At 47.1% G+C, this 25,122-nt stretch overlaps 1 protein-coding gene across 11 annotated transcripts in view; it reads right to left on the bottom strand.

Moving 5' to 3' along the window:
• The window catches only part of MEF2D (myocyte enhancer factor 2D), a 315,067-nt gene that overhangs the window by 119,018 nt on the left and 170,927 nt on the right, over nucleotides 1–25,122 (bottom strand). For all 11 annotated transcript variants that reach the window (XM_089657004.1, XM_089657011.1, XM_089657003.1 and 8 more), the window contains one exon: nucleotides 7,780–8,057. In XM_089657004.1, the coding sequence (XP_089513130.1) occupies nucleotides 7,780–7,833 (54 nt within the window). In that variant the 5' untranslated portion in view covers nucleotides 7,834–8,057. The remainder of the gene's footprint in view (nucleotides 1–7,779; nucleotides 8,058–25,122) is intronic.

Here is a 25,122-nt window from a genome sequence, read left to right on the forward strand (position 1 = left end):
TGGGGTTATAGGATGGAGTTATTGTGAGGGTTATAGGGAAGATTAACATTGGGGTTACAGAAAAAAAAAATTAGTGTAGGGGTGGCATGGAGGGTTAGTGTAGGGTGGCAGGGACGGTTAGCGTAGAGGGTGGCAGGAAGGGTTAGCGTAGAGGGTGGCAGGGAGGGTTAGCGTAGGGGGTGGCAGGGAGGGTTAGCGTAGAGGGTGGCAGGGAGGGTTAGCGTAGAGGGTGGCAGGAAGGGTTAGCGTAGAGGGTGGCAGGGAGGGTTAGCGTAGAGGGTGGCAGGGAGGGTTAGCGTAGGGGGTGGCAGGGAGGGTTAGCGTAGAGGGTGGCAGGGAGGGTTAGCGTAGAGGGTGGCAGGGAGGGTTAGCGTAGGGGGTCGCAGGGAGGGTTAGTGTTGGGGTCGCAGGGAGGGTTAGTGTTGGGGTCGCAGGGAGGGTTAGTGTAGGGGGTGGCGGGGAGGGTTAACGTTAGGGTGGCAGGGAGGGTTAACACTGGGGTCGCAGGAAGAGTACGTTTTGGGGTTGCAGGACGGAGTTATTGTGAGGGTGGCAGGGAGGGTTAGTGTGGGGGGTGGCAGGGAGGGTTAGTGTAGGGGGTGGCAGGGAGGGTTAGTGTAGGGGGTGGCAGGGAGGGTTAGTGTAGAGGGTGGCATGGAGGGTTAGTGTAGAGGGTAGCAGGGAGGGTTAGTGTAGGGGGTGGCAGGGAGGGTTAGTGTGGGGGGTGGCAGGGAGGGTTAGTGTGGGGGGTGGCAGGGAGGGTTAGCGTTGGGGGTGGCAGGGAGGGTTAGTGTGGGGGGTGGCAGGGAGGGTTAGTGTAGGGGGTGGCAGGGAGGGTTAGTGTGGGGGGTGGCAGGGAGGGTTAGCGTTGGGGGTGGCATGGAGGGTTAGCGTTGGGGGTGGCATGGAGGGTTAGTGTAGGGGGTGGCAGGGAGGGTTAGTGTAGAGGGTGGCGGGGAGGGTTAGTGTTGGGGTCGCAGGGAGGGTTAGTGTAGAGGGTGGCGGGGAGGGTTAACGTTAGGGTGGCAGGGAGGGTTAACACTGGGGTCGCAGGAAGAGTAAGTTTTGGGGTTGCAGGACGGAGTTATTGTGAGGGTTATAGGGAGGGTTAGTGTGGGGGGTGGCAGGAAGGGTTAGTGTAGGGGGTGGCAGGGAGGGTTAGTGTAGGGGGTGGCAGGGAGGGTTAGTGTAGGGGGTGGCAGGGAGGGTTAGTGTAGGGGGTGGCATGAAGAGTTAGTGTAGGGGGTCGTAGGGAGGGTTAGTGTTGGGGTCGCAGGGAGGGTTAGTGTTGGGGTCGCAGGGAGGGTTAGTGTTGGGGTCGCAGGAAGGGTTAGTGTTGGGGTCGCAGGGAGGGTTAGTGTTGGGGTCGCAGGGAGGGTTAACATCGGGGTCGCAGGAGAGTAAGTTTTGGGGTTGCAGGACGGAGTTATTGTGAGGGTTATAGGGAGGGTTAGTGTGGGAGTAAAAGGGAATGTTAGTTTAGGGGTTACAGGGAGGGTTAGTGTTGGGGTTATAGAGAGGGGTAATGTTGGGGTTACAAGGAGGGTCAGGGTTAGAATTACAGAGCGGGGCTATGTGAAGGTTACAGGGAGGCTTAGTGTTGAGGTTACAGAGAGGGTTTATATGAGAGATACATGGAGAGTTAGTGTTAGGGTTACACCAAGGGTTAGTGTTTCAAGGCTGCAGGGAAGATTTATGTGAAGAATATAGACAGCAAGGAACCGGCAGTGGGTGTGTCCAGAAATCCAGCTTCTGAATCACAAACACCCCCAGGGGTTCCCAAATTATGAATAAAAGAGGAAGGTGTGGAGAGGAGCACAAGAGCAACACCTAGGTGAAAATGAAACATATTAGGTATGTAGGCTGCACTCCCTTTGAACAGAGCCTACATCTAACCCTCAGCATTCCAGAGTCTGCTGGCCCTGCCCGGAGTCCCACTTTAATAAGTACATGCGGAAAAAAAAAAATATATGCATCCGAGCAAAAAAAAAAAAAAATTACATACGGTGCTGCAAAACTGCCTGATCTGCAGCCTGCCCGAGGATTATGAATTTCCTTCGGAGACTCGCACATCCCTTGTGGAACGCAGGCACATGTAACAACAACAAATATTTAGCACCAGTCATGAAAAAAAAAAGGATGGTAGGAATAAATCTGTGGTTGACGGGAACGATTACACGGGGACACGGACGGCGTAGAGATGCATGTCGTATTCAAAAAAAAAAAAAAAAAAAAACCTGCCAGACAGGATTCCTCCACGTTTTCAAACGGAAAATATTCCCCCCCAAATAATTTACAATTTAATCAAAAATTCATCAGTAACACGCATACAAACTGTAGGATGGAGGGGGGGGGGGAGGTGAGGGGTTCTATACACAAACAATAACAACCAGCGCAGCAGAGCATTATGGGTAATCAAACACAGGCCTAACTCGCGTCCATTTAAAACATGGAACATACCTGCGCGCCGGCTGCTGACGTGACACCAAAACGCAGTTTGGAAACATATGGGAGCATAATTACTTCTTATAAACAGATTTCGGAGGTTGATTTGTCTGAACGGGGTTATGGGGAACATCTTGAACGGATTAGGATTTCGGGCGAACATCTTTAGTTTCTTTGCCTTTTTAACCCTGACTGTCCAAATCCGATACACAACTGATGCCAGGATTGTGTAGGTAGCAGGGGCGGACTGACAACTCATGGGGCCCCCGGGCAATAGGGGATCATGGGGCCCCTGTGTCCTTGCCCAAACTCAAAAAAGCCTATGAAAAAGGTACCAGGAGCATCTCATGGGGCCCCCTACTAACCCCGGGCCCTCGGGCAGTGCCCGAGTTTCCAAATGGTCAGTCCGCCACTGGTAGGTAGGCACCTAAAGTCGATGGACACACAGTTTCTTCTCATTACGCCACTTTTAACATTCCCAACCATTGCTGGGCACCTTGAAAAGTCCCAAAATTAGAAGAACCTGTGTCTGTGTCCTGACTGTCTGAAATCTGCCCCATGTACACATCCTACAGGGATAGTCAACACGAGCAATTTTTTTTCTTTAACCCCTTCCCTACCGGGTGCTTACACCCCCTTCCTACCCCGGCCAATTTTCAGCTTTCAGCGCTGTCGCATTTTGAATGACAATTGTGCGGTCATGCAACACTGTACACATATGACATTTTTATCATTTTTTGGAGACAGATAGAGCTTTCTTTGGTGGTATTTAATCACCTCGAGGATTTTTATTTTTTGCTAAACAATCAAAAAAATTTTTTTTTTTTAATTTTCAGTTGTTTTTGCTTAGTTTCTGGAAAAAACATTTTATAAATAAGTGATTTTTCTCCTTCACTGATGTGCGTTAATGAGGCTGCACTGATGGGCACTGATAGGCTGCACTGATGGGCACTGATGAAGAGGCACTGGTAGGTGGCACTGATGGGCTGCACTGATGGGCACTGATGAAGAGGCACTGGTAGGTGGCACTGATGGGCATTGACAGGCATCACTAAAAGGCAACACTCATATGGCACTGATAGGCGGCACTGACTGGTACTGTTAGGCGGCACTGATGGGCAGCACTGATAGGCAGCACTGACAGACACTCATTGGCGTCACTGACGGGCACTGATAGGTGGCACTGATAGGCGGCACTGACTGGTACTGTTAGGCGGCACTGATGGGCAGCACTGATAGGCAGCACTGACAGACACTCATAGGTGGCACTGATTGGCGTCACTGACGGGCACTGATAGGTGGCACTGATAGGCAGCACTGACTGTCACTGTTAGGCAGCACTGATAGGCAGCACTGAAAGGCTGCTCAGATGGGCACTGATAGGTGGCATGGATGTGCACTAGTAGGCACTGATATGTGGCATTGATGGGCACTGACAGGTGGTACTGATGGGGCTACACTGATCATCAGGGCACACAGTGCCCTGATGATCTAGTATACATGTCCCCTCTGAGGAATGCCAATCACCGGCTCTCCTCTCCTCACAAGCTGTCAGCATTTCCTTATTTACATGCAAGCAGCTGTGATTGGACACAGCTGATCACATGACAGAGTCGAAGTCATCGGCTCTATCCGGTGATCTGCTGTGTCCTAGGGACACAGCGCACAATCGATCGCCACACTGCGCGCCCCCGGGGGTGCACACACGCGGTTAGAGTGGGAGGACATCATATGACGTCCTCCCAGAACGAGAGAACCGCCTCGCGCCCGTCATCTCCTTATATGGTGGGAGGGAGGCCGTTAAAATAGCAAAACATGTCTATACTTACCTGCTGTGTGAAGTGGTTTTACATAGATCAGCCAGGATCCTCCTCTTCTCGGATTCCCCATTGCCGCTCCTAGCCCCTCCCTCCTGTCGGGTGCCCCCACAACAAGCAGCTTGCCATGGGGGCACCCGATGCTCCATGTATCTATTCACACATGGAGCCCCCACTCTCTCTTCTCATTGGCTCACTGGCTGTGATTGACAACAGTGGGAGCCAATGGCTCCCACTTCTTACTCAGCCAGTGAGGAGAGGGAGCCCCGGGATAGCCGAGACTCCAGTGCACATCACTGGATCAAGAGGGAGCTTAGGTGACTATTAGGGAGATGCTGCACAGAGAAGGTTTTTTATGTTCCTGATCCTTTAGAACCACTTTAACGGTTTCGGAAAGGTGCGTCTAGGACCACTAATGTATAAAACATTACATTTTGGTCACTGTATGGGGTAAATGCATATAATGATATACCATTAGGTAGCGCCCTCTAGTGTACATAGTTGTTGAGAGTAGTTAGAGGCTTGCTAGAAGCCTTGGTTTAAGCTGAAGGGCTCAACAGGTCACTCCTCTGGTACCTCCCCTTGCTCTAGAAACTTGGAGAAGCTTCTAGAAGCCAGCAGATGGAGGGGAGGAGGGGCTGATCTGCATATTTATGGGAATCTGACCAATCCCAGGCAGAGGGGCCTGGCAGTGTAGCAGACCAGTCCACAGGTATGACAGAGCTTGGCCAGCAAGACAGTCGGGTGGAAGATGAAGTGCTGAGAGGTGCTGTTGTGTAGCATGAGAGGGGGCCCTAGAGAAGGGGGGTCCTGCCTCCAGGTTGGAAGCTGAGGAGGAAAGCTGAAAGAGGGAGCTCCACTGCCCTGCAGTCCACCGGGGAAGGTCAGCCTGCATAGCTTGGAGAGGAACCAGCCCAGCTAGAAGGCCTGAAAGCAGTTCTATCCACAGCTGCAGGACAAGGACAGTGTGAGGACCTCTACACCTCCAAGAAGGGAGAAGTCTTCATGGGACAGTTCATGGCTTAGCCAATCCCCTGTCCTGGGATCCGATACCGTAGCCTGATTGGCTAGTATTTTGTTCACTGAGGGAACTTAAGAGTTCCTGTAGGTTGTGACTTTCCTAAAAAAATCAATTCAAGGAGACTCAGAGCTGCAAGTCCATCCAAGTTAAATTCCCTAATAAAACTTAAAAACCAGGCCCATGGACTGTTTCTTGTGTCTGGATGCAAGTGGAAAATGCATATTGCCTGGCTGTGCAGGAAGTAAAGAGGGACCCAAAGCCAGCAGCTCCCAAGAGAGAAGCGCTACAATTATATATGATAGACCAGGACCTGGTGATCCTGCCATAAAGTCCTATATTCAGGCACTTCCTGTTATAGGGTGCCATATAGAAATATGGGATATTTCATAGCTGACCTTTTTTTTTTTTTTTTTATAGCTGAACGGTGTACATTCAGGAACCTGCATCCAGATGGCTGTCAAACTGGAACCGTGTCCGTGCAGCTGCTGCGTTTTAATAGACACGAATGGGAATGCCTGCACGTGTATGCATGGAACATATGTGCATCCTATGTGGCCAAAGACGGCCCTTTGCACCAGTGTATGGATAGTGTACAACTTCTATCAAAGGGAGAAAATTGGAAAATGTTTCCATTGATCAGCGACTTCAGCCAATTAGCTGCAGCCCCTGATCGGTGTATTCCGTCATATTCCGAGCAGTGATGGGTGCTGCTGTCACTACACAATGTCCTGGCGGGGGAAGGGGTTCCTACACTCGCCTAGTATGTATGGAGGAAGGAATCTGTACATTTTTTTTCTTTCGGCCAATTGGCTGTTACAGTGGTCACGTGATCAGGAAGTGTGAATATTCTCAGTGCACAAGTTCCTGGAATAGGCTGAGAAACAGTGGGTGCTGCAGCAACAGCCTGCTGGAGACCGAAGTCATCACAGGTCAGCGTCCATCTTTGCCAGCACACCACGGATCAACAAGTACAGTTCGACAGTTTTATTGTAGAATGATCACGTGACAAAAGTGAAACATTGCAGAGTCACAAAGGACCCCTTCCTCATGACGTGATGACGTCACATGCCTGACAAAGGGGTCCTGCATGACTCTGAAATGTTGCACTTTTGGATGTGATTATTCTACAATAAATCTTTTTGGATGGTACTTGTTGATCCATGCTCTGCTGGCAAAGATGGACCTTGACTATGATTGGACACCAGTCCCGTGGCCTCCTGATCAGTACTAGGCATAGCTCGTTCATTGTGTTGGGAGCATGATCTCAGTAAAGAAACCTCAGCTGTCCATGGATGCAAAACTGCCGGTGCGGACATTAAAGCCCACCCTCTTTACAGCGGCACGTATGCGTTCTGTGGGCAGCAAGAGGTTAGGTATATGTACAATCAGCAAAAGTGCTGCGTGTGGCCATTTGAAGCCCACCCTTTTTTACAGCGACACATATGCGTTCCGTGGGCAACAAGAGGTTAAGAGATCTACAAGCAGCACCAGGCATCACAGGTCAGCGTCCATCTTTGCCAGCACACCACGGATCAACAAGTACAGTTTGACAGTTTTATTAAAGAATGATCACATGACAAAAGTGAAATGTTGCAGAGTCATACAGGACCCCTTCGTCATGACGTGATGACGTCACATGTCTGACAAAGGGGTCCTGCAAGACTCCGAAATGTTGCACTTTTGGATGTGATTATTCTACAATAAATCTTTTTGGATGGCACTTGTTGATCCATGCTCTGCTGACAAAGACGGACCTTGACCTATGATTGGACACCAGTCCCGTGGCCTCCTGATCAGTACTTGGCATAGCTCGTTCATTGTGTTGGGAGCATGATCTCAGTACAGAAACCTCAGCTGTCCATGGACGCAAAAGTGCCGGTGCGGACATTAAAGCCCACCCTCTTTACAGCGGCACATATGCGTTCCGTGGGCAACAAGAGGTTAAGAGATCTACAAGCAGCACCAGGCATCACAGGTCAGTGTCCATCTTTGCCAGCACACCACGGATCAACAAGTACAGTTTGACAGTTTTATTAAAGAATGATCACGTGACAAAAGTGAAAAGTTGCAGAGTCACAAAGGACCCGTTCGTCATGACGTGATGACGTCACATGTCTGACAAAGGGGTCCTGCAAGACTCCGAAATGTTGCACTTTTGGATGTGATTATTCTACAATAAATTTTTTTGGATGGTACTTGTTGATCCATGCTCTGCTGACAAAGACGGACCTTGACCTATGATTGGACACCAGTCCCGTGGCCTCCTGATCAGTACTAGGCATAGCTCGTTCATTGTGTTGGGAGCATGATCTCAGTACAGAGACCTCAGCTGTCCATGGTCACAAGAGTGCCGGTGCGGACATTAAAGCCCACCCTCTTTACAGCGGCACATATGCGTTCCGTGGGCAGCAAGAGGTTAGGATATCTACAAGCAGCACCAACCCTTTGCAAAGCCAACATCTAAACGCTCCACCCCAAACCAGAAGCGGCACCCACCTGTCTGTTCCGCTCATCTGTAATCCTTTGGATCTGGATCTTTTTCCGGCCCATGGTTCCTAAAAATCCAGAAAAGGCTCTTGCGCAGAAAGGGTGCCCGTCTTTGAATCCGCTCTCGCCTTCAAGGTACGACCATGAAATAACCGAAAAAGAAAAACCCAAAAAAATAGAAAAAAAAAAAAAAAAAAAAAAAAAAAAGCTCCCCCGTTCCTCGTCCTCTCAGTTCATGTCATTTGCCTGCAGCTTCCAGATGTGGAGGGCTCTGTCCGGGTTCAGTTCTGTGATGGAGGAGGGAGAAGAAGGAGAGAGCATGTGAAAAGTGTGTTTCCCATCAGAGAGAGCTCAGCCTTGTTAAATCCTATCCCCCCAGGGATACAACTCCAAATACCTCGCCACATCGCCCCCCCCCCCCCCCCCCCCCGCCGCAAGCAAACTCTCCCCAAAGCCTGTTAACGGTTTAAAAATCAATCATGTTTTATCTGCCTTATTATCGCTTTTCTACAACATGCTGATGGTGACAGAAACCCGGGGAAAATATGCCGCCCCCCCCCCCCCCAATAGATGCCGTGAATTTTATGGTTTTGTGCTGGGTTAACAGAATATTCAGAGGGTTCCTGATTCCCGTGCCTTTTATATGACAAGTGCTCCAATATTAGAAGGGACACATCATTCAGGACGCATATCTCTCCTCTTCTAAGAGATGACTGTTTAAAAAAAAAAAAAAAAATGACTTTCAAAAGCGAAGGAAGAAATGAAAGCTGAAGTACAATTTGCTTATATTTGCCTGCCTCTGCTCCTCCGTCTTCCCATTTTTCTTTTCGTTACATTTTGGAACCAGTGATATCATCACTGGGTCTCTACGCTTCTCTATGTAATGCAAGCAGATCATGGCTTGTGGGAGGGGCTGGCAGAGGGTTGTACAAAGCTTCCTGAAAGCGCCCCGTGTCCTCTCGTGTCGCCGGGCCACCGAGGATTTTGTCCTGACAGTGTGCGCTCCCAGGACAGCTCTAATTCAGGCCATAGATGGGTCGAAAATCGGCCGATTTTTCAGCCGAAAAAAAAAAAAAAAAAACAGCCGATTTTCGTACCGTTAATGGGTTAATTGGTCGGCCGCTTTTCTGGATTTTGTCAGATTTTTTTGATCGGTAAAGTTGGAAAAAAAATCGTCCGATTTTGGCGGCAATGATAGGCTTCTGATAGGGACATGCAATACATAGGTATAGTCCACTGCTGTCACCGTGAGGAAACCCTTTTTTTTAGGTGACAACACTCTATCCCCATCTCTCAATTGTGCTCCTCAGTTGTCACCCTGTCACATGGGCTTCTGATAGGGACACACAATACATAGGTATAGTCCACTATTGACACCATAAGGAAACCCTTTTTTTTTTTTTAGGGTGACAACACTCTGTCCCGGTTTTCCAAATTAGCTTCAGAGTTGTCACCCTGTTACACAGGCTTTTGATAGAGCCACACAATACATAGGCATGGTCCACTGCTGCCACCATAAGGAAATCCTTCTTTATAGGCTGACAACACTCTATCCCTGTCTCTCAATTGTGCTCCTCAGTTGTCACCATAAAGAAACACTTTTTTTTTAGGTGACAACACTCTATCCCCATCTCTCAATTGTGCTCCTCAGTTGTCACCCTGTCACATGGGCTTCTGATAGGGACAAACAATACATAGGTATAGTCCACTATTGACACTATAAGGAAACCCTTTTTTTTTTTTTTTTTTTAGGGTGACAACACTTTGTCCCGGTTTCCCAAATTAGCTTCAGAGTTGTCACCCTGTTACACAGGCTTTTGATAGAGCCACACAATACATAGGCATGGTCCACTGCTGTCACCATAAGGAAATCCTTCTTTATAGGCTGACAACACTCTATCCCTGTCTCTCAATTGTGCTCCTCAGTTGTCACCATAAAGAAACCCTTTTTTTTTTTTTAGGTGACACTCTATCCCCATCTCTCAATTGTGCTCCTCAGTTGTCACCCTGTCACATGGGCTTCTGATAGTGACACACAATACATAGGCATAGTCCACTGTTGCGACCATAAGGAAACCCTTTTTTTTTTTTTTTAGGTGACAACACTCTATCCCCATCTCTCAGTTGTGCTCCTCAGTTGTCACCCTGTCACATGGGCTTCTGATAGGGACAAACAATACATAGGTATAGTCCACTATTGACACCATAAGGAAACCCTTTTTTTAGGGTGACAACACCTTGTTCCGGTTTCCCAAATTAGCTTCGGAGTTGTCACCGTTACACAGGCTTTTGATAGAGCCACACAATACATAGGCATGGTCCAGTGCTGTCACCATAAGGAAATCCTCCTTTATAGGCTGACAACACTCTATCCCTGTCTCTCAATTGTGCTCCTCAATTGTTATCATAAGGAAACCCTTTTTTTTTTTTTTTTTAGGTGACAACACTCTATCCCCATCTCTCAATTGTGCTCCTCAGTTGTCACCCTGTCACATGGGCTTCTGATAGTGACACACAATACATAGGTATAGTCCACTATTGACACCATAAGGAAACCCTTTATTTAAGGTGACAACACTCTATCCCCATCTCTCAATTGTGCTCCTCAGTTGTCACCCTGTCACATGGGCTTCTGATAGTGACACACAATACATAGGCATGGTCCACTGTTGTCACCATAAGGAAACCCTTTATTTAAGGTGACAATACTCTATCCCTGTCTCTCAACTGTACTTCTGAGTTGTCACCTTGTCACACCGGCTTCTGAAAGGGACAGACAACACATAGGCATGGTCCACTGTTGGTCCAAAAAAAAAAAAAAAAAAAATTCTAAATCCAGCTAGTAAAAGTACCTGAATTTTTTTTTTTGCAACAGAATGTGAGAAACAGAGCCAGCTGAAGGTTACCCTCTCTATCATCTACAGGACTCTGGAATATCAGTTTTGGGTGGGGCGTCCCTATAAATACAACATCGCTCAGTCCAAAGAAGTTCCCCGGCTAAAAACCTTCACCAAAAGGGAGGATTCTTGGAGTCCTACTTAAAAACAGGAAACTTTCTTTGTTGTCCTGAGCGAAACGCATGAGTCACTGCACTATCATAGCAACACACCGCTTTGTGTGTGTGTGTGTGTGTGTGTGTGTGTGTGCGTGGCGGAGGGGACAGCCAAGGAACGCCGAAAAGGGCCTGCCGCCGCCGTCTCCACAAATTGTTCTCCGCTCTGCGGTCCATTGTTTTCCAGAGCAGGAATTTTACACTTGCCGTCCCAAAAATAGCCAAAGCGAGTTAAAAATAGCCGACCCACTGTAGATTCTCAGGCCAGGAAAAGACGGAGAGGAAAAAAAAAAAAAAAAGTTGGAACAGGTCGGATTCCCAAAATGTGTTTTGGAAAAGCAGCTGGGATGAATCTGTGAACCAGTAGAAGGACAAGACAACATGGAGGACGCACAGGGACTTCTATAGAGGGATGAACATTGCAATAGTTACAAGGTCTTATAGAAACATTGGAAATACAGATCTCTAACTGATGTGGAGACAATTATCTCTGATACATCCACTGAAAAGTGAATTTTTAGTGCTTGGTAGAGCAGCCATTCTCAACCAGGGTTCTGTGGAACTCAGGGGTTCCTCAGGGGTTGACTAAGGGTTCCTTAAGCTGTGACTTCTCATCTGATGGTGCCTGCATAGTTCCAAGTCTGACACCAACTGGCAGAGCCAGCGGTATGATTGCAAAGGTGGAAACCACTGTAAGAGGGGGCATTCTTCCCACTTACCACTGATGTAAGGGGTATTTTCCCAACGAACCATATGGACTAATCTTACTAGGGGTTCCCTGAGACCTGAAATATATTTCAAGGGTTCCTCTGGGGTGAACAGGTTAAGAAATTCTGGTTCCTCTTGGTCTCTCCAGAGGTTGCTAGGGGTTCCCTGAGACCTAAAATATATTTCAAGGGTTCCTCTGGGGTGAACAGGTTAAGAAATTCTGGTTCCTCTTGGTCTCTCCAGAGGTTGCTAGGGGTTCCCTGAGACCTGAAATATATTTCAAGGGTTCCTCTGGGGTGAACAGGTTAAGAAATACTGGTTCCTCTTGGTCTCTCCAGAGGTTGCTAGGGGTTCCCTGAGACCTGACATATATTTCAAGGGTTCCTCTGGGGTGAACAGGTTAAGAAATTCTGGTTCCTCCTCTTTTCTCCAGAGGTTGCTAGGGGTTCCCTGAGACCTGAAATATAATTCAAGGGTTCCTCTGGGGTGAACAGGTTAAGAAATTCTGGTTCCTCTTGGTCTCTCCAGAGGTTGCTAGGGGTTCCCTGAGACCTGAAATATATTTCAAGGGTCCCTCTGGGGTGGACAGGTTAAGAAATACTGGTTCCTCTTGGTCCCTCCTGAGGTTGCTCGGGGTTCCTTGAGTTGTGGCTTACTAACCTCCCATCTGATGGTGCCTGCATAGTTCCAAGTCTGACACAAATTGGCAGAGCCAGCAGTATGATTGCAAAGGTGGAAACCACTGTAAGAGGGGGCATTCTTCCCACTGATGTAAGGGGTATTTTCCCAATGAACCCCATGGACTAATCTTACTAGGGGTTCCCTGAGACCTGAAATATATTTCAAGGGGTGAACAGGTTAAGAAATACTGGTTCCTCTTGGTCCCTCCAGAGGTTGCGGCTAACTAACCTCCCGTCTGATGGTACCTGCATAGTTCAAGGTCCAATGCCACTTGGCAAAGCCAGTGGCATGATTTCATGAGTGTTATTCTGGATGGGGGGGGGGGCCTTTTCTCACTTACCACCATCAATCCAATGTAAGGGGCATATTCTCAATGACCCCAAGGGTTTCATGAAACCTGAACATTATTTCAAGGGTTTCTCTGGGGTAAAAAGGTTGAGAAAGGCTGCGGTGGACAATTAAAGTAGACCTAAATCCTAATCTCAGTGCAGCCTCTTTACAGTTACTTCCTGTCTACATGCACTCCACTGATGGCTACTTGAGATTTTTTGACGGTGGGTTTCCTGATGGTGACAACAGTGTAGTGGACAACGTTTGTGAAATGTATGACAGAAAAGGCCAAATATAGTCTCCAACATATGGCTGTATGACAGTGCAGAAGGACAACTGGGAGATGAGGAAAGAACATTGTAACCCTATAGCACGAAGTGCCTGAACAAGGACCTTCACAGCTTAAACTTCATGAGCTATTTTTAATGAAAACATCAGATTTAAAAATACTTCAGATGTCTATTTATTTACAAGAACATATTAAAAGTTTAAATGAGATTTTGGTGACTGGGGTTACATCTAATTTAAACCCCCTGGGGTAGTAAGAGGAACCACTGTAGGAGGACCTAAAGCTCCACCATCAAGGCTACAGAGAATGTGTCCTCTTCCCGGGAAGAGGACACATTCTCTGTAGGAGGACCTAAAGCTCCACCATCAAGGCTACAGAGAACGTGTCCTCTTCCCGGGAAAAGGACACATTCTCTGTAGGAGGACCTAAAGCTCCACCATCAAGGCTACAGAGAACGTGTCCTCTTCCCGGGAAAAGGACACATTCTCTGTAGGAGGACCTAAAGCTCCACCATCAAGGCTACAGAGAACGTGTCCTCTTCCCGGGAAAAGGACACATTCTCTGTAGGAGGACCTAAAGCTCCACCATCAAGGCTACAGAGAACGTGTCCTCTTCCCGGGAAGAGGACACGTTCTCTGTAGCCTTGATGGTGGAGCTTTAGGTCCTCCTACAGAGAATGTGTCCTCTTCCTGGGAAGAGGACACATTCTCTGTAGCCTTGATGGTGGAGCTTTAGGTCCTCCTACAGAGAATGTGTCCTCTTCCCGAGAACACAAACCAAGAGTGAAGGAAGCCCCACCACTGCCAAAACCTCCCTTTGCTTTTTCAATAAACTTTATTACGTAGAGAAATGCGAACAAAAAATTCTGTCCACCACACCCTGCTCCTCCTCCAATACATAATCATATTGGTAAGCCCCTCCTAGGGTAAAATGAGTTAAAGACGGAGCAGCATCAGGTGAATGGTGTTGTTAGCAATGCATGGTTCCCTTCAGATTAAAGTTGGTTGAAAAGTTAAAAAAAAAAAAAAAAAAAAAAGGAATTGGCGGTGGTGGGGCTTCTTTCAATTTTCTGAATTTTAAACCTCTGGATGATTTCTCCCTTCACCCGGGACAGGAGAATTTTTGGATCGGAACGCATCTGGTTTCTAACATTCCTTTGGATTTTAAATGACTTTATATGATGGAGAATGTGCTGGGACATACAAAGGTGGAAGGGAGCACCCAAAATTCAAAGGTTGAACAGAGTAGGGAAGTTGCTTCTGGAATATCTAAGGCAGTGGCAAAACTACTAGGGACATAATTGCGACTGGGCCCTGATGTTCCACCACTGTGGGGGGCCAAGACAGCAGGAAGGTGGCCCACTGTGGGACCATAAGGCTCCATTCACACTGCTAGGCCACCAAAGTTGTGCGATTTGCTTGCGATTTCCTTGGTACTTCCTTGTAATTTCCCTGGGACTTTGTGATTTAAAGGGTCTTTAAAGGATTTAAAGAGTGAATGGCCCCAAGATCAGTAGGAAGTGCCTCAGGCCAAGTAGGAAGCGCCTCAAGCCAAGTGGGAAGTGCCTCAAGCCAAGTGGGATGTGCCTCAAGCCAAGTGGGAAGGGCTCAGGGACCGGCAGAAAGGGCCCCAACGCTCAGGGGGGCCCTTAATTGTATCTTGCACCAGGGCCCTAAAGGTTCTAGTTAGGCCTCTGATCCAAGACCTACAAGAAGCCACTGCTTACCAAGTGTTTTCACAGTTGTCCCAATGGACAAGATATCCCTCATTTCCTGTCCTGGTGACCACTGCCCATCAGGACAGGAATTGAGAAATTTCACCAGCAGAGAGAGGGCAATATAAACTTGATAAAACACTTCTCTAGTCTATACAAGACTAAAGAAAATATTTGACAGGCGTTCCATTTTAAAAATGCAGTGCAATAAACAACTGTGTGAAAATGTAAGTCGTGTATTGAGCTCCATTCACTGAAAGCTGAATTCTGATTGCTGTCCTCATTCTTTTGGCATTGCTTTAGGTCTCATTCCGTAAGTCTTTTAGCTCCTCCTCTTAGGATGGTGGCCAAACTGTCCAGCCCACGACAAAGGGGATCAGAGCCGTTCTGCCGATCTGTCGAATCAGCACGTGGCCCTTCTTGCAAGTGCTGGAATTCACACCAACACCTGTTCACGACAGCGGCGCTGGATCTAATTATGCTTGTGCTGCTCCATCTGCTAATTAAAAACCTGCAGTTCTATCTTTAGCTATGAGGGGAAAACGCTACCTGTGTGAGAAAAAAAAAAAAAAAAGGAGAGAATGGTACCATTCTAGCAAGTGTTTCATCTCCATGCCTAGAAATTCAATTTATCAGTTCTGGATCAAAATGGCAGCCCTGAAGTAGGAAATAATGCCAGGGTCACCTGTTCATAGCACTGCTCCTCCACAAAGTGTGAAACTTCTCTTCAGGAAGTGGTTTATTTTTGGCAACAGGTCAAGAGTATTTATAAAATGTGTATCTTCCTCTTACGTCCCTGGAGCCTCCGCTATGTTTCAGGGGTTGTGGCCAGAAAGGCTCAATCCATCATGTTTGGTGGGCCTGTTCAAAAGTCTGAGGATTTTGGATCAGTGTGTATGCTGATGCTTTTATTTACTCATTAACAGGAACAAACCTTATAAAGACCCAACAACCTGCATTATTGTCCTACCCGATACTGGAGGCTCCGACGCATACATGAAGGCCAATCTCCTTTGTGTTTATAGATGCATTCATTGCTATAGCTAGATCTTGGAAGTCTCCTATTACTTATGATATGGTCTACACGACCATATATGATGGTCGTGTAGACCATATCATGGTTCTCATTAACCATTATTCGCGATCCTGGATAATGCTTACTGAGAAATTCACTGCTATCTTGAACTCCTGGATCAAATATCTTCAGGAAACAAAGAGCCCACATCTGACCCTTGTGACCATTTGTGGAGTACTATGGTTGCAAAGTCTACCCCGGTCTTTCTCAACCTTTCCAGCACAGAGAAGCCCTTGAAATAACTTTTTGGTGCCAAGGAACCCCTGCTAAAAATTACTATCTACAACTCATGATACATTAGTGTGATGGTCAGTGGGAAGAGTGCTCCTTACACATGTGGTCATTGGGAAGAATCACCCCCTTACAGATAGCTAAAAAGATCAATAGTGTCAGTGGGAATTTATCGGAGAGGCAGAAACTGTTCAAGGAACCCCTAGCAACCTCTGCAGGAATTGAGAAACCCTGGTCTGCCCTTCCTGTCAAAGTCTGGTGCCTTTTATGGGTGGGGGGGGGGGGGGGTGCCCCTGGACCCAACTCCACCGAATTTGGAATCATGTAGGAGGTGGGGGCTGGAAGGTGACCTTCACAATTAGACTTAGGTCCATAACCATAAGATCTTATATGGCTAGCAACCTTGTCGGTTTCCGGTCAAACAGTTTAAATTTGGTAAAATGCAATGTTGAATGGTTTTTGTAACAGTTTGTACTTGTATTGTACACCTATCTTAAAATTACAATAAAAGACATTGAAAAAGACAAGGTGCATCTTTTCCCCCACGTATCTTTTCTAGCTTGCACCAGCGATAGTAGGCTGACTAGGCCTGTCCAGAACCCCCTGTACCTGGTCATTGACAAACAAGACTCCTGATGGGTTTCCAGAGCGTTCCCAGGCCCACCACCAGGAGACATAATTACTTCCATGTGTCTCAGGTCTGAGTTTTCCAGGAACAGATCTATTACAACATCTCAGAAGCCATCTGTGTGAAAACTTCTGTAATCTGTAGCAACCAGTTGAAAATCAGCTTTTACTAGTCTTCACCCAACTTCCATACACTTGAAGTACAAGTCAAGCCAAAAGCTTTTAAGAGGAAATGGTTAGAACTGGTCAATCTTTATTGCGGTTTGTATTCTCACCTAGATTGTCCCTCGATTCCTGTCCCAACAGGAGGAGAAAACTTTCCAGCAGTCAGACAAAGTCAAACCTTTGACATAACTCATTAGAACAGGTGTTCCTACTGGGAGGTTTATTTCCTCTTTAGTCATGTATCAGTGGTAACAACCACATTTTGGAAGGGTTTTTTTTTTTACCTCTTCAGTCATATTTTGGTAGTAATTGTCAAATTTTGTATTTTTCCATCACTTTCTGCTCCCGTAACAGACAGGACTTGAGAATGAATCTCCGCATTGGTGATTTAGACAGCAATAAGAGGGCTTGCCCCTTGTCTACTAGAGGGCTTGCCCCTTGTCTACTAGAGGGCTTGCCCCTTGTCTACTAGAGGGCTTGCCCCTTGTCTACTAGAGGGCTTGCCCCTTGTCTACTAGAGGGCTTGCCCCTTGTCTACTAGAGGGCTTGCCCCTTGTCTACTAGAGGGCTTGCCCCTTGTCTACTAGAGGGCTTGCCCCTTGTCTACTAGAGGGCTTGCCCCTTGTCTACTAGAGGGCTTGCCCCTTGTCTACTAGAGGGCTTGCCCCTTGTCCACTAGAGGGCTTGCCCCTTGTCCACTAGAGGGCTTGCCCCTTGTCCACTAGAGGGCTTGCCCCTTGTCCACTAGAGGGCTTGCCCCTTGTCCACTAGAGGGCTTGCCCCTTGTCCACTAGAGGGCTTGCCCCTTGTCCACTAGAGGGCTTGCCCCTTGTCCACTAGAGGGCTTGCCCCTTGTCCACTAGAGGGCCTGCCCCTTGTCCACTATATCCTAAAAAGTCTCAGGAAGATTCTTCACAAATTTTCAAAGAAAAAAAACGATGTTTGTAATGAAATTTTATGTAAGACCTTTTGTTGCATCTAATACAACAAGCATTCTTAACCAGCGTTTCTCCAAAGTTTGCTAGGAGGTGCCTTGAAATGCAGTTGACTGACCTCCAACCTGATGATGCCTCCATAATTCCAGGTCCAACGCCACTTGGCAGAGGCAGCAGCAGCAAGCCACCAATGATCATTTTAGCGGTCTGTAAGGATGGTGCTCTGACCCCCACTGTAAGAACATTCTAACCACCAATACAAGGGACATTTTTCCCTCTGACTCCAAATATATAATTTTAGCAAGGGTTCCTTGAGACCTGGAAATTATTTCAAGTTCCTCTGGAGTAAAAAAAAAGGTTGAGGAAAGCTGTACATGTACAGCTGGTCTTAGTGTGTACCAATCTGTCCTTTATCCTGAAGAAAAGAGCTCCTGTAAATCCACATTTCTGCTTGTGATCTACCAAACATTGCACGACTTCTTTGAATATCCTGTGAACTTTACACCTCCGTATCCTAAGCACGTCTTCCTGTGAAAACTGCATCCTAACTACCACAGCCCCAGGAGTCGGGTAACACAATCCTCAGAAAATGACGCTTAAAATAGTTAACTCTGATGGAAAAGCTGCAAAAAGAAACACAACAAGACCTGACCCAGTTCATGACTCATACGTCTCCTTGGCTCTATTTTGGAAAGATGGTTTCGATTGCTTGACTTGTACAATTTTTCTTCCCTCCCAGAATACAGTCAGATGAATGCAAAGCATATAATACTCCAGTTTAAAGTAAACCTTAAGGCAGATGAATGCCTCTTGCCTTCCTCGGCTAACTGTCTTGTTCTACCTTCTATTACACCAACCAACTGGCTAGCTTTAGTATTACGGGTCCGACCACCCCTAAGGTTCCTCAAGAGCAGCCTTTCTCAACTGGGGTTCCTCCACAAGTGGCTAGGAGTTCCTTGAGCAGTAACCGCTGACACCAATGACCTTTTAAAGAGGGGAAATAACTACTGACCAGAAGTGTAAGGAGCATTCTTCCCACTGACCATCGCACCAAGGTACCCTGAGCTGAAGATCTAGTCATCATTAGCAGGGGATCCATGAGACCAGAAATTATTTCAAGGGTTCCTCCATATCAAAAAAAAAAAAAAAAAAGTTGAGAAGGGCTGGGTCAGAGGTACTAGGCTGGGAGTGGAGAGGCTAGATAAAACAGTTTGCCCACTCTGCCCCAGTACTTCTAGAACAGACGACTAATGCAGGAAAGATGGCCGTACACAGTACAAACCTCAAGAACCAAACAAACTTTGCAAACTGTCACCCAATTCCACGATAAGTAGGTTGGTGAGGGTTGAACTGGATCTCAGGGTCAATCCAAACTGTGAACTAACATTCTAGCAATAGACAAAGTTCGCAATGCTACTCTCAAACCACAACTGCTGTACTACACTTGAGAACCTTGGGCAAAAGATGGGTTAGATGCCATTTTTAAAAATTTCAACCTGTTTCAGTCTAAAAAAGCCCCCTACTTCAGGGCTACAAGTAAGAAATTAAAAGAAAACAAATCAAATCAAAGCTTGCTCTTGTTGCTATGTTTTGATTTCCTTCCTTGTCCTAAACAAAGGGAGTTTTGCAACCTGAAACATGTTGGCATTCTTTACACTTTAAAACAGTGATCCCCAAACTGTGGCCCTTTGCTAGCTTTTATCTGGCCCTTGGGGCATTATTCCCCCCACTGTCAGCAACAGTGGGGCAGAGCTCCTGGCATTGACATCAATGATGGGGCACTAGTCCTCTCACTGACACCAAGGATGGGGCACTATTCCTCCCCCTAATACCAATGATGGGGCACTATTCCTCCCCCTAATACCAATGATTGGGCACTATTCCTCTCACCTAATACCAATGATGGGGCACTATTCCTCCCACTGACACCAATGATGGGGCACTATTCCTCCCACTGACACCAATGATGGGGCACTATTCCTCTCACTGACACCAAGGATGGGGCACTATTCCTCTCACCTAATACCAATGATGGGGCACTATTCCTCCCACTGACACCAATGATGGGGCACTATTCCTTTCACTGACACCAAGGATGGGGCACTATTCCTCTCCCTAATACCAATGATGGGGCACTATTCCTCCCACTGACACCAACGATGGGGCACTATTCCTCTCACTGACACCAACGATGGGGCCCTATTCCTCTCACTGACACCAACGATGGGGCACTATTCCTCTCACTGACACCAACGATGGGGCACTATTCCTCTCACTGACACCAACAATGGGGCACTATTCCTCCCCCTAATATCAACGATGGGGCACTATTCCTCTCACTGACACCAACGATGGGGCACTATTTCTCCCCCTAATACCAACGATGGGGCACTATTCCTCTCACTGACACCAACAATGGGGCACTATTCCTCTCACTGACACCAACGATGGGGCACTATTCCTCTCACTGACACCAATGATGGGGCACTATTCCTCCCACTAACACCAATGATGGGGTACTATTCCTCCCACTGACACCAACGATGGGGCACTATTCCTCCCACTGACACCAACGATGGGGCACTATTCCTCCCACTGACACCAACGATGGGGCACTATTCCTCCCACTGACACCAACAATAGGGCACTATTCCTCCCCCTAATATCAACGATGGGGCACTATTCCTCCTACTAACACCAGGACATTTTCTACTCCCACTGGCCACATTCCGGGCCCCCTAAAGTTGGAAGGACAATAAACCAGCCCTTTTTTTTTTTTTTTTTTTTTTTTTTAGATAGTTTGGAGACTGCTTTAAAATAAGAATAAGAGGACATTATAATCAGTAAAATTGTATGCCAAACGTTCAGTGCACCCAGAGACATAGATAGTTGAAGTTATGAGCAAATGTCAACTCAATAAGATTAGTTTGGCCCCGCCTTTCCATTCTCCAGAACCATTTGGTCACAGAATCCACCCATCAAATTAAAGGGCCAACAGTAATGTTCAGGAGGTCACAAGGCCAAAGGATCTGCATCTACGAGTCACATTGTGGTTCTCACTGAAGGAAACCTATGCATTTATTAATAATATGAAGAGGGGCGGACTGACAACTCATGGGGCCCCCGGGCAATAGGGGATCATGGGGCCTCTGTGTCCTCACCCCCACACTCAAACCACACCCAAAAAAGCCTATGAAAGATACCAAGGGCATCTCATGGGGCACCCAGGCAATAGGGGATCATGGGGCCCCTGTGTCCTTGCCCAAACTCAAAAAAGCCTATGAAAAAGGTACCAGGGGCATCTCATGGGGCTCCCTACTGACCCCGGGCCCTTGGGCAGTGCCCGACTTTCCAAATGGTCAGTCCGCCCCTGAATATGAACATAAGTAAAAGCAAAGCCTCGCTGAGCCATGTAAATGTTGTGCAGGAGAAAGGCACAGCTTACAACATCGTAAAACGGTTAGCTCCTGGTGGACCAGACTTGATGGCCGATTTGGCTATAGACGACTGGTACTCTTTAAAACAGTCACTGGAAGCTGAAAGAAATTCTGTAGCTCTTATGAAGGACTGTAGGCTGTTTATTGCCTCCAGCAGACACTGAGCAGAAAAAAAAAAAAAAATTTGACTCGGGGGCTCGGCTGTTGCTATACACCAGCTTTATTAATCCAGACCAGATCTCCAGGAATCTCGACCAAGCTGAGACCACAGGTCCCTCAACTTATAGAAGACAACAAGAACTCCATTCAGTCCCACGCCTAGGCCCAGCACGATCTCTGAGGGACGTTGTTTAAAGAAACACACAATTCTTTTAAAGCACATAAACACAAGGCTGTCTATACAGCCGTTAAAAGGGCATTAATTATTTTTCACCTTCTCCCAGTTACGGGTCTAAATCTGCCTGAGGTCAACATAAGAATAGAGGGAGTGATTTGTTTTATCCAGATCTGCCCCCTTCGCCTACAATCGGTTCTTTCTTAAAAAGGTTTTAACGGCCAATAATGTTTTGAGGGCTGCTTGGTGGCCATTTTTGTTAAGCTGGCAAGTTAGATCTCCAACAAAGCACCCAACAAATAATTAAATATCTTAAATGCAACCAGTGATGATGGTACTTGAATATGACTTGTTTCAGCCTCTCTTAATCCACTGAACAACAGAGTTTAGACTTGGGGAAGGGAGGGGTAGTACTCTAAACCAGGGGTCTCCAAACTTTCTAAACAAAGTTCTAGTTTACTGTCCTTCATGCTTAAAAGAGGAGGGCAGACTATGCCTAGTGGAAGCAAACAATTCCCCATCATGTGGTTTTAATGGGAGGAATAGTGCTCCATCATGGGTGTCAGTGGGAGTAATAATCCCATCAATGGTGTCAGTGGGAGCAATAGTGTCCCATCATTGGTGTCAGTGGATGGAATGGTGCCCCATCATTGGTGTCAGTGGGAGGAATAATGCTCCATCATTGGTGTCAGTGGATGGAATGGTGCTCCATCATTGGTGTCAGTGGATGGAATGGTGCTCCATCATTGGTGTCAGTGGATGGAATGGTGCCCCATCATTGGTGTCAGTGGGAGGAATAATGCTCCATCATTGGTGTCAGTGGATGGAATGGTGCTCCATCATTGGTGTCAGTGGATGGAATGGTGCTCCATCATTGGTGTCAGTGGATGGAATGGTGCTCCACCATTGGTGTCAGTGGATGGAATGGTGCTCCATCATTGGTGTCAGTAGATGGAATGGTGCTCCATCATTGGTGTCAGTAGATGGAATGGTGTTCCATCATTGGTGTCAGTGGATGGAATGGTGTCCCATCACTGGTGTCAGTGGATGGAATGGTGTCCCATCACTGGTGTCAGTGGATGGAATGGTGTCCCATCACTGGTGTCAGTGGATGGAATGGTGTCCCATCACTGGTGTCAGTGGATGGAATGGTGTCCCATCATTGGTGTCTGAACTCAGCGGCCAGGCTCATCCACCTTACCAACCGCTCGGCTTCTGCCACCCCCCTCTGTCATTCCCTCCAATTGCCCAACGCATTAAATTTAAACTACTAACACTGACATACAAAGCCATTCATAACGCTGCCCCAAACTACCTCACAGGCCTGATACCCAAATACCACCCAACCCGTACTCTTCGCTCCTCACAAGACCTCCTACATTCTAGCTCCATGGTCTCCTCCTCCCACGCCCGACTGCAGGACTTCTCCAGGACTTCCCCCATCCTCTGGAACTCACTACCCCAATCCATCAGACTGTCACCTACCCTCCTCACCTTTAGTCGCACCCTGAAAACCCATCTCTTCAGGGAAGCCTACCCCACCCTCACCTAGCAGCCGATCTCGTCCACTCCTCCTATCACTCCATCCCCCACAGCCACTTCCTCCTGTACCACTATCCCCTCCCTCTTAGATTGTAAGCTCCAAGGAGCAGGGCCCTCAAACCCCTCGTGTATTGTTTTGTTATTGTATTGTCTCATGTTCTGTCCCCCACTATAATGTACAGCGCTGAGCAAACCTTTTGGCGCTATATACTGTATAATAATAATAATTGGTGTCAGTGGACTGAATGGTGTCCCATCACTGCCATCAGTGGATGGAATGGTGCACCAAGGGGCAAATATCGGCAAGCAATGGGCCACATCTGGTTCATGGGCCACAATTTGGAGACTACTGCTTTAATCCAATCAGGCTTTATGGCATGCACATAGGATAACAAGGAACAAGCTAACAGAGGGAGTAAGCAGAAAGATGACCAAATCAGTCTGTTGCTACCCCTTCACTGTCCAATCACTTGTTGGGGCCGGGAGGTGGCCAACCAAGTCAGGTCACCAATCTGGCTCTGCTGTCTGACAGCAGGGGTGCAGAAATCTCAGAAAATGGAGGTATTTAGCTACCTGGAATTAAAAACTCCAAGTAGTTCTGGTTTATAAAGATAAATGGGCACAAGAGCCTGTCATTCAAAGCTACAATACAAAGCCCTGAACTACAGTTGACTACTTTTTATCAAGCCTGATGTTCCTCAAGTTGTTCTCGCCATTCCCCTTTTTCCCTACATAGAACACAATAGACAGAACAGGTCCTGGGAAACCTCTCAATAGCAGGTAATCAATAAGCTTCTTGGGTCATGTGACAATGGCCAAGTATTCCACTATCAGCCTGTTAAATGGTTGTCACTGATAATTTGGAAGCAATACCCTGGATCTTATCTTTGGGATGCAATAACAACCATTACTAATCTTCCCAACACTTTAGCTGTCACTGGACTGTATCTCCCATGATGCATCACCTGCTAAGACAATGAGCAATTGACTGGAAGGCATGGTTTTGGTCATTGTTGATCTCCTACACATATCTCAAAGAGCTTTTCCACTTTCTGTGTCTTGAAATTCCAGCCAGTCATCTATCTTAACAAAGCCACCCAAAAAGTTTTTGGTTTCATCACCTGCCTTGGGTTTCTAAATCCTAACCACATACTATGGAAACCGCTGGCATTCGTAAAAAAGGTCCTTGATGCCAGTAAAAATTCTAAAAGCTTAGTTAAGTCTTGGTGCCGCTTGTCAGAATTAGTACTACGGCTGATCAGTGGAGGACCCAAGTGAGATACTCATGCCAATAACCTGGAGGGGAATGTAAAAGTTTTCCATCAACTTGCTAAAAAAAAATCATCAGCTTTGCCAGACATGAAAAGCTTCCTGCCGAGTCTTCTGTCCTCTCATGTGCTTTTCTCTATCCCTGTTATCAAATGTTTTCTCCTTGTGGACCAATTACATGGTTTCTCATAAGTCAATGCCCATTGTTTGAGGGATATATGTGCATACACCAGTAAAGGCGCTGTCACCAATGCAAGCCCACTCTTAGGACACATGGCCACCATATTCCTGACAATACCTCCATACCGATTGTGTCCTCGCAGGTCATGTACTCGGGTTCAGGTTCAGGGCGGTCATTAAAGTGCATGCAAAGCCTTTTTTTCCTTTTGGCTGGCGTAAGACAGGGTGAGAACCCTTGTCCAGTTTAACTCACTGGCCAAGTCCCCACTGGGTAGATGTCCTTGTGGCCATCGTCTCCGGTATAGAACAAGATGGGAAAACCAACATTTTGGCGTGGTCACGGGAACAGGGGGCAAAGGTAAATCTCAATTCCAGTGACAACTGGATCGGAAATCCCTTCACGTTGGAGATACTTCCTCTTACTTCCTGTTGAGACTCCCTGAGACAGGAAGTGTAGGGAAATCTCCTAGATGGGACACAGACAGCAAATAAATAAAATTGACTGGTTTAACCCTTCCCATTTTTTTTAAAGCCTTTACCACCCTCACTGGATGTTAAGATGTCTTAAAGGGCCAGTAGGAAGGTGGTAAAGAATTGGGAAAACCTAAATCAATAGATGTGTTGCTATGTTGTGCTAGGAGCACGCGCAACTCCATGCCACCAGCACTGTGGTCCAACTGTAAATGACAGCTACCAGCCACCTAGAAATGATCAGGTTCTGGAAGAATGGACTCCTAAACACATGACCAGTAGGACGGCCAATCACAGATAGCTTAGCATACA

Source organism: Staurois parvus, unplaced genomic scaffold (genome assembly GCF_062004578.1).
Source record: "Staurois parvus isolate SC_StPar_1 unplaced genomic scaffold, SC_StPar_1.0 ptg000956l, whole genome shotgun sequence".
NCBI classification, from domain to species: domain Eukaryota; kingdom Metazoa; phylum Chordata; class Amphibia; order Anura; family Ranidae; genus Staurois; species Staurois parvus.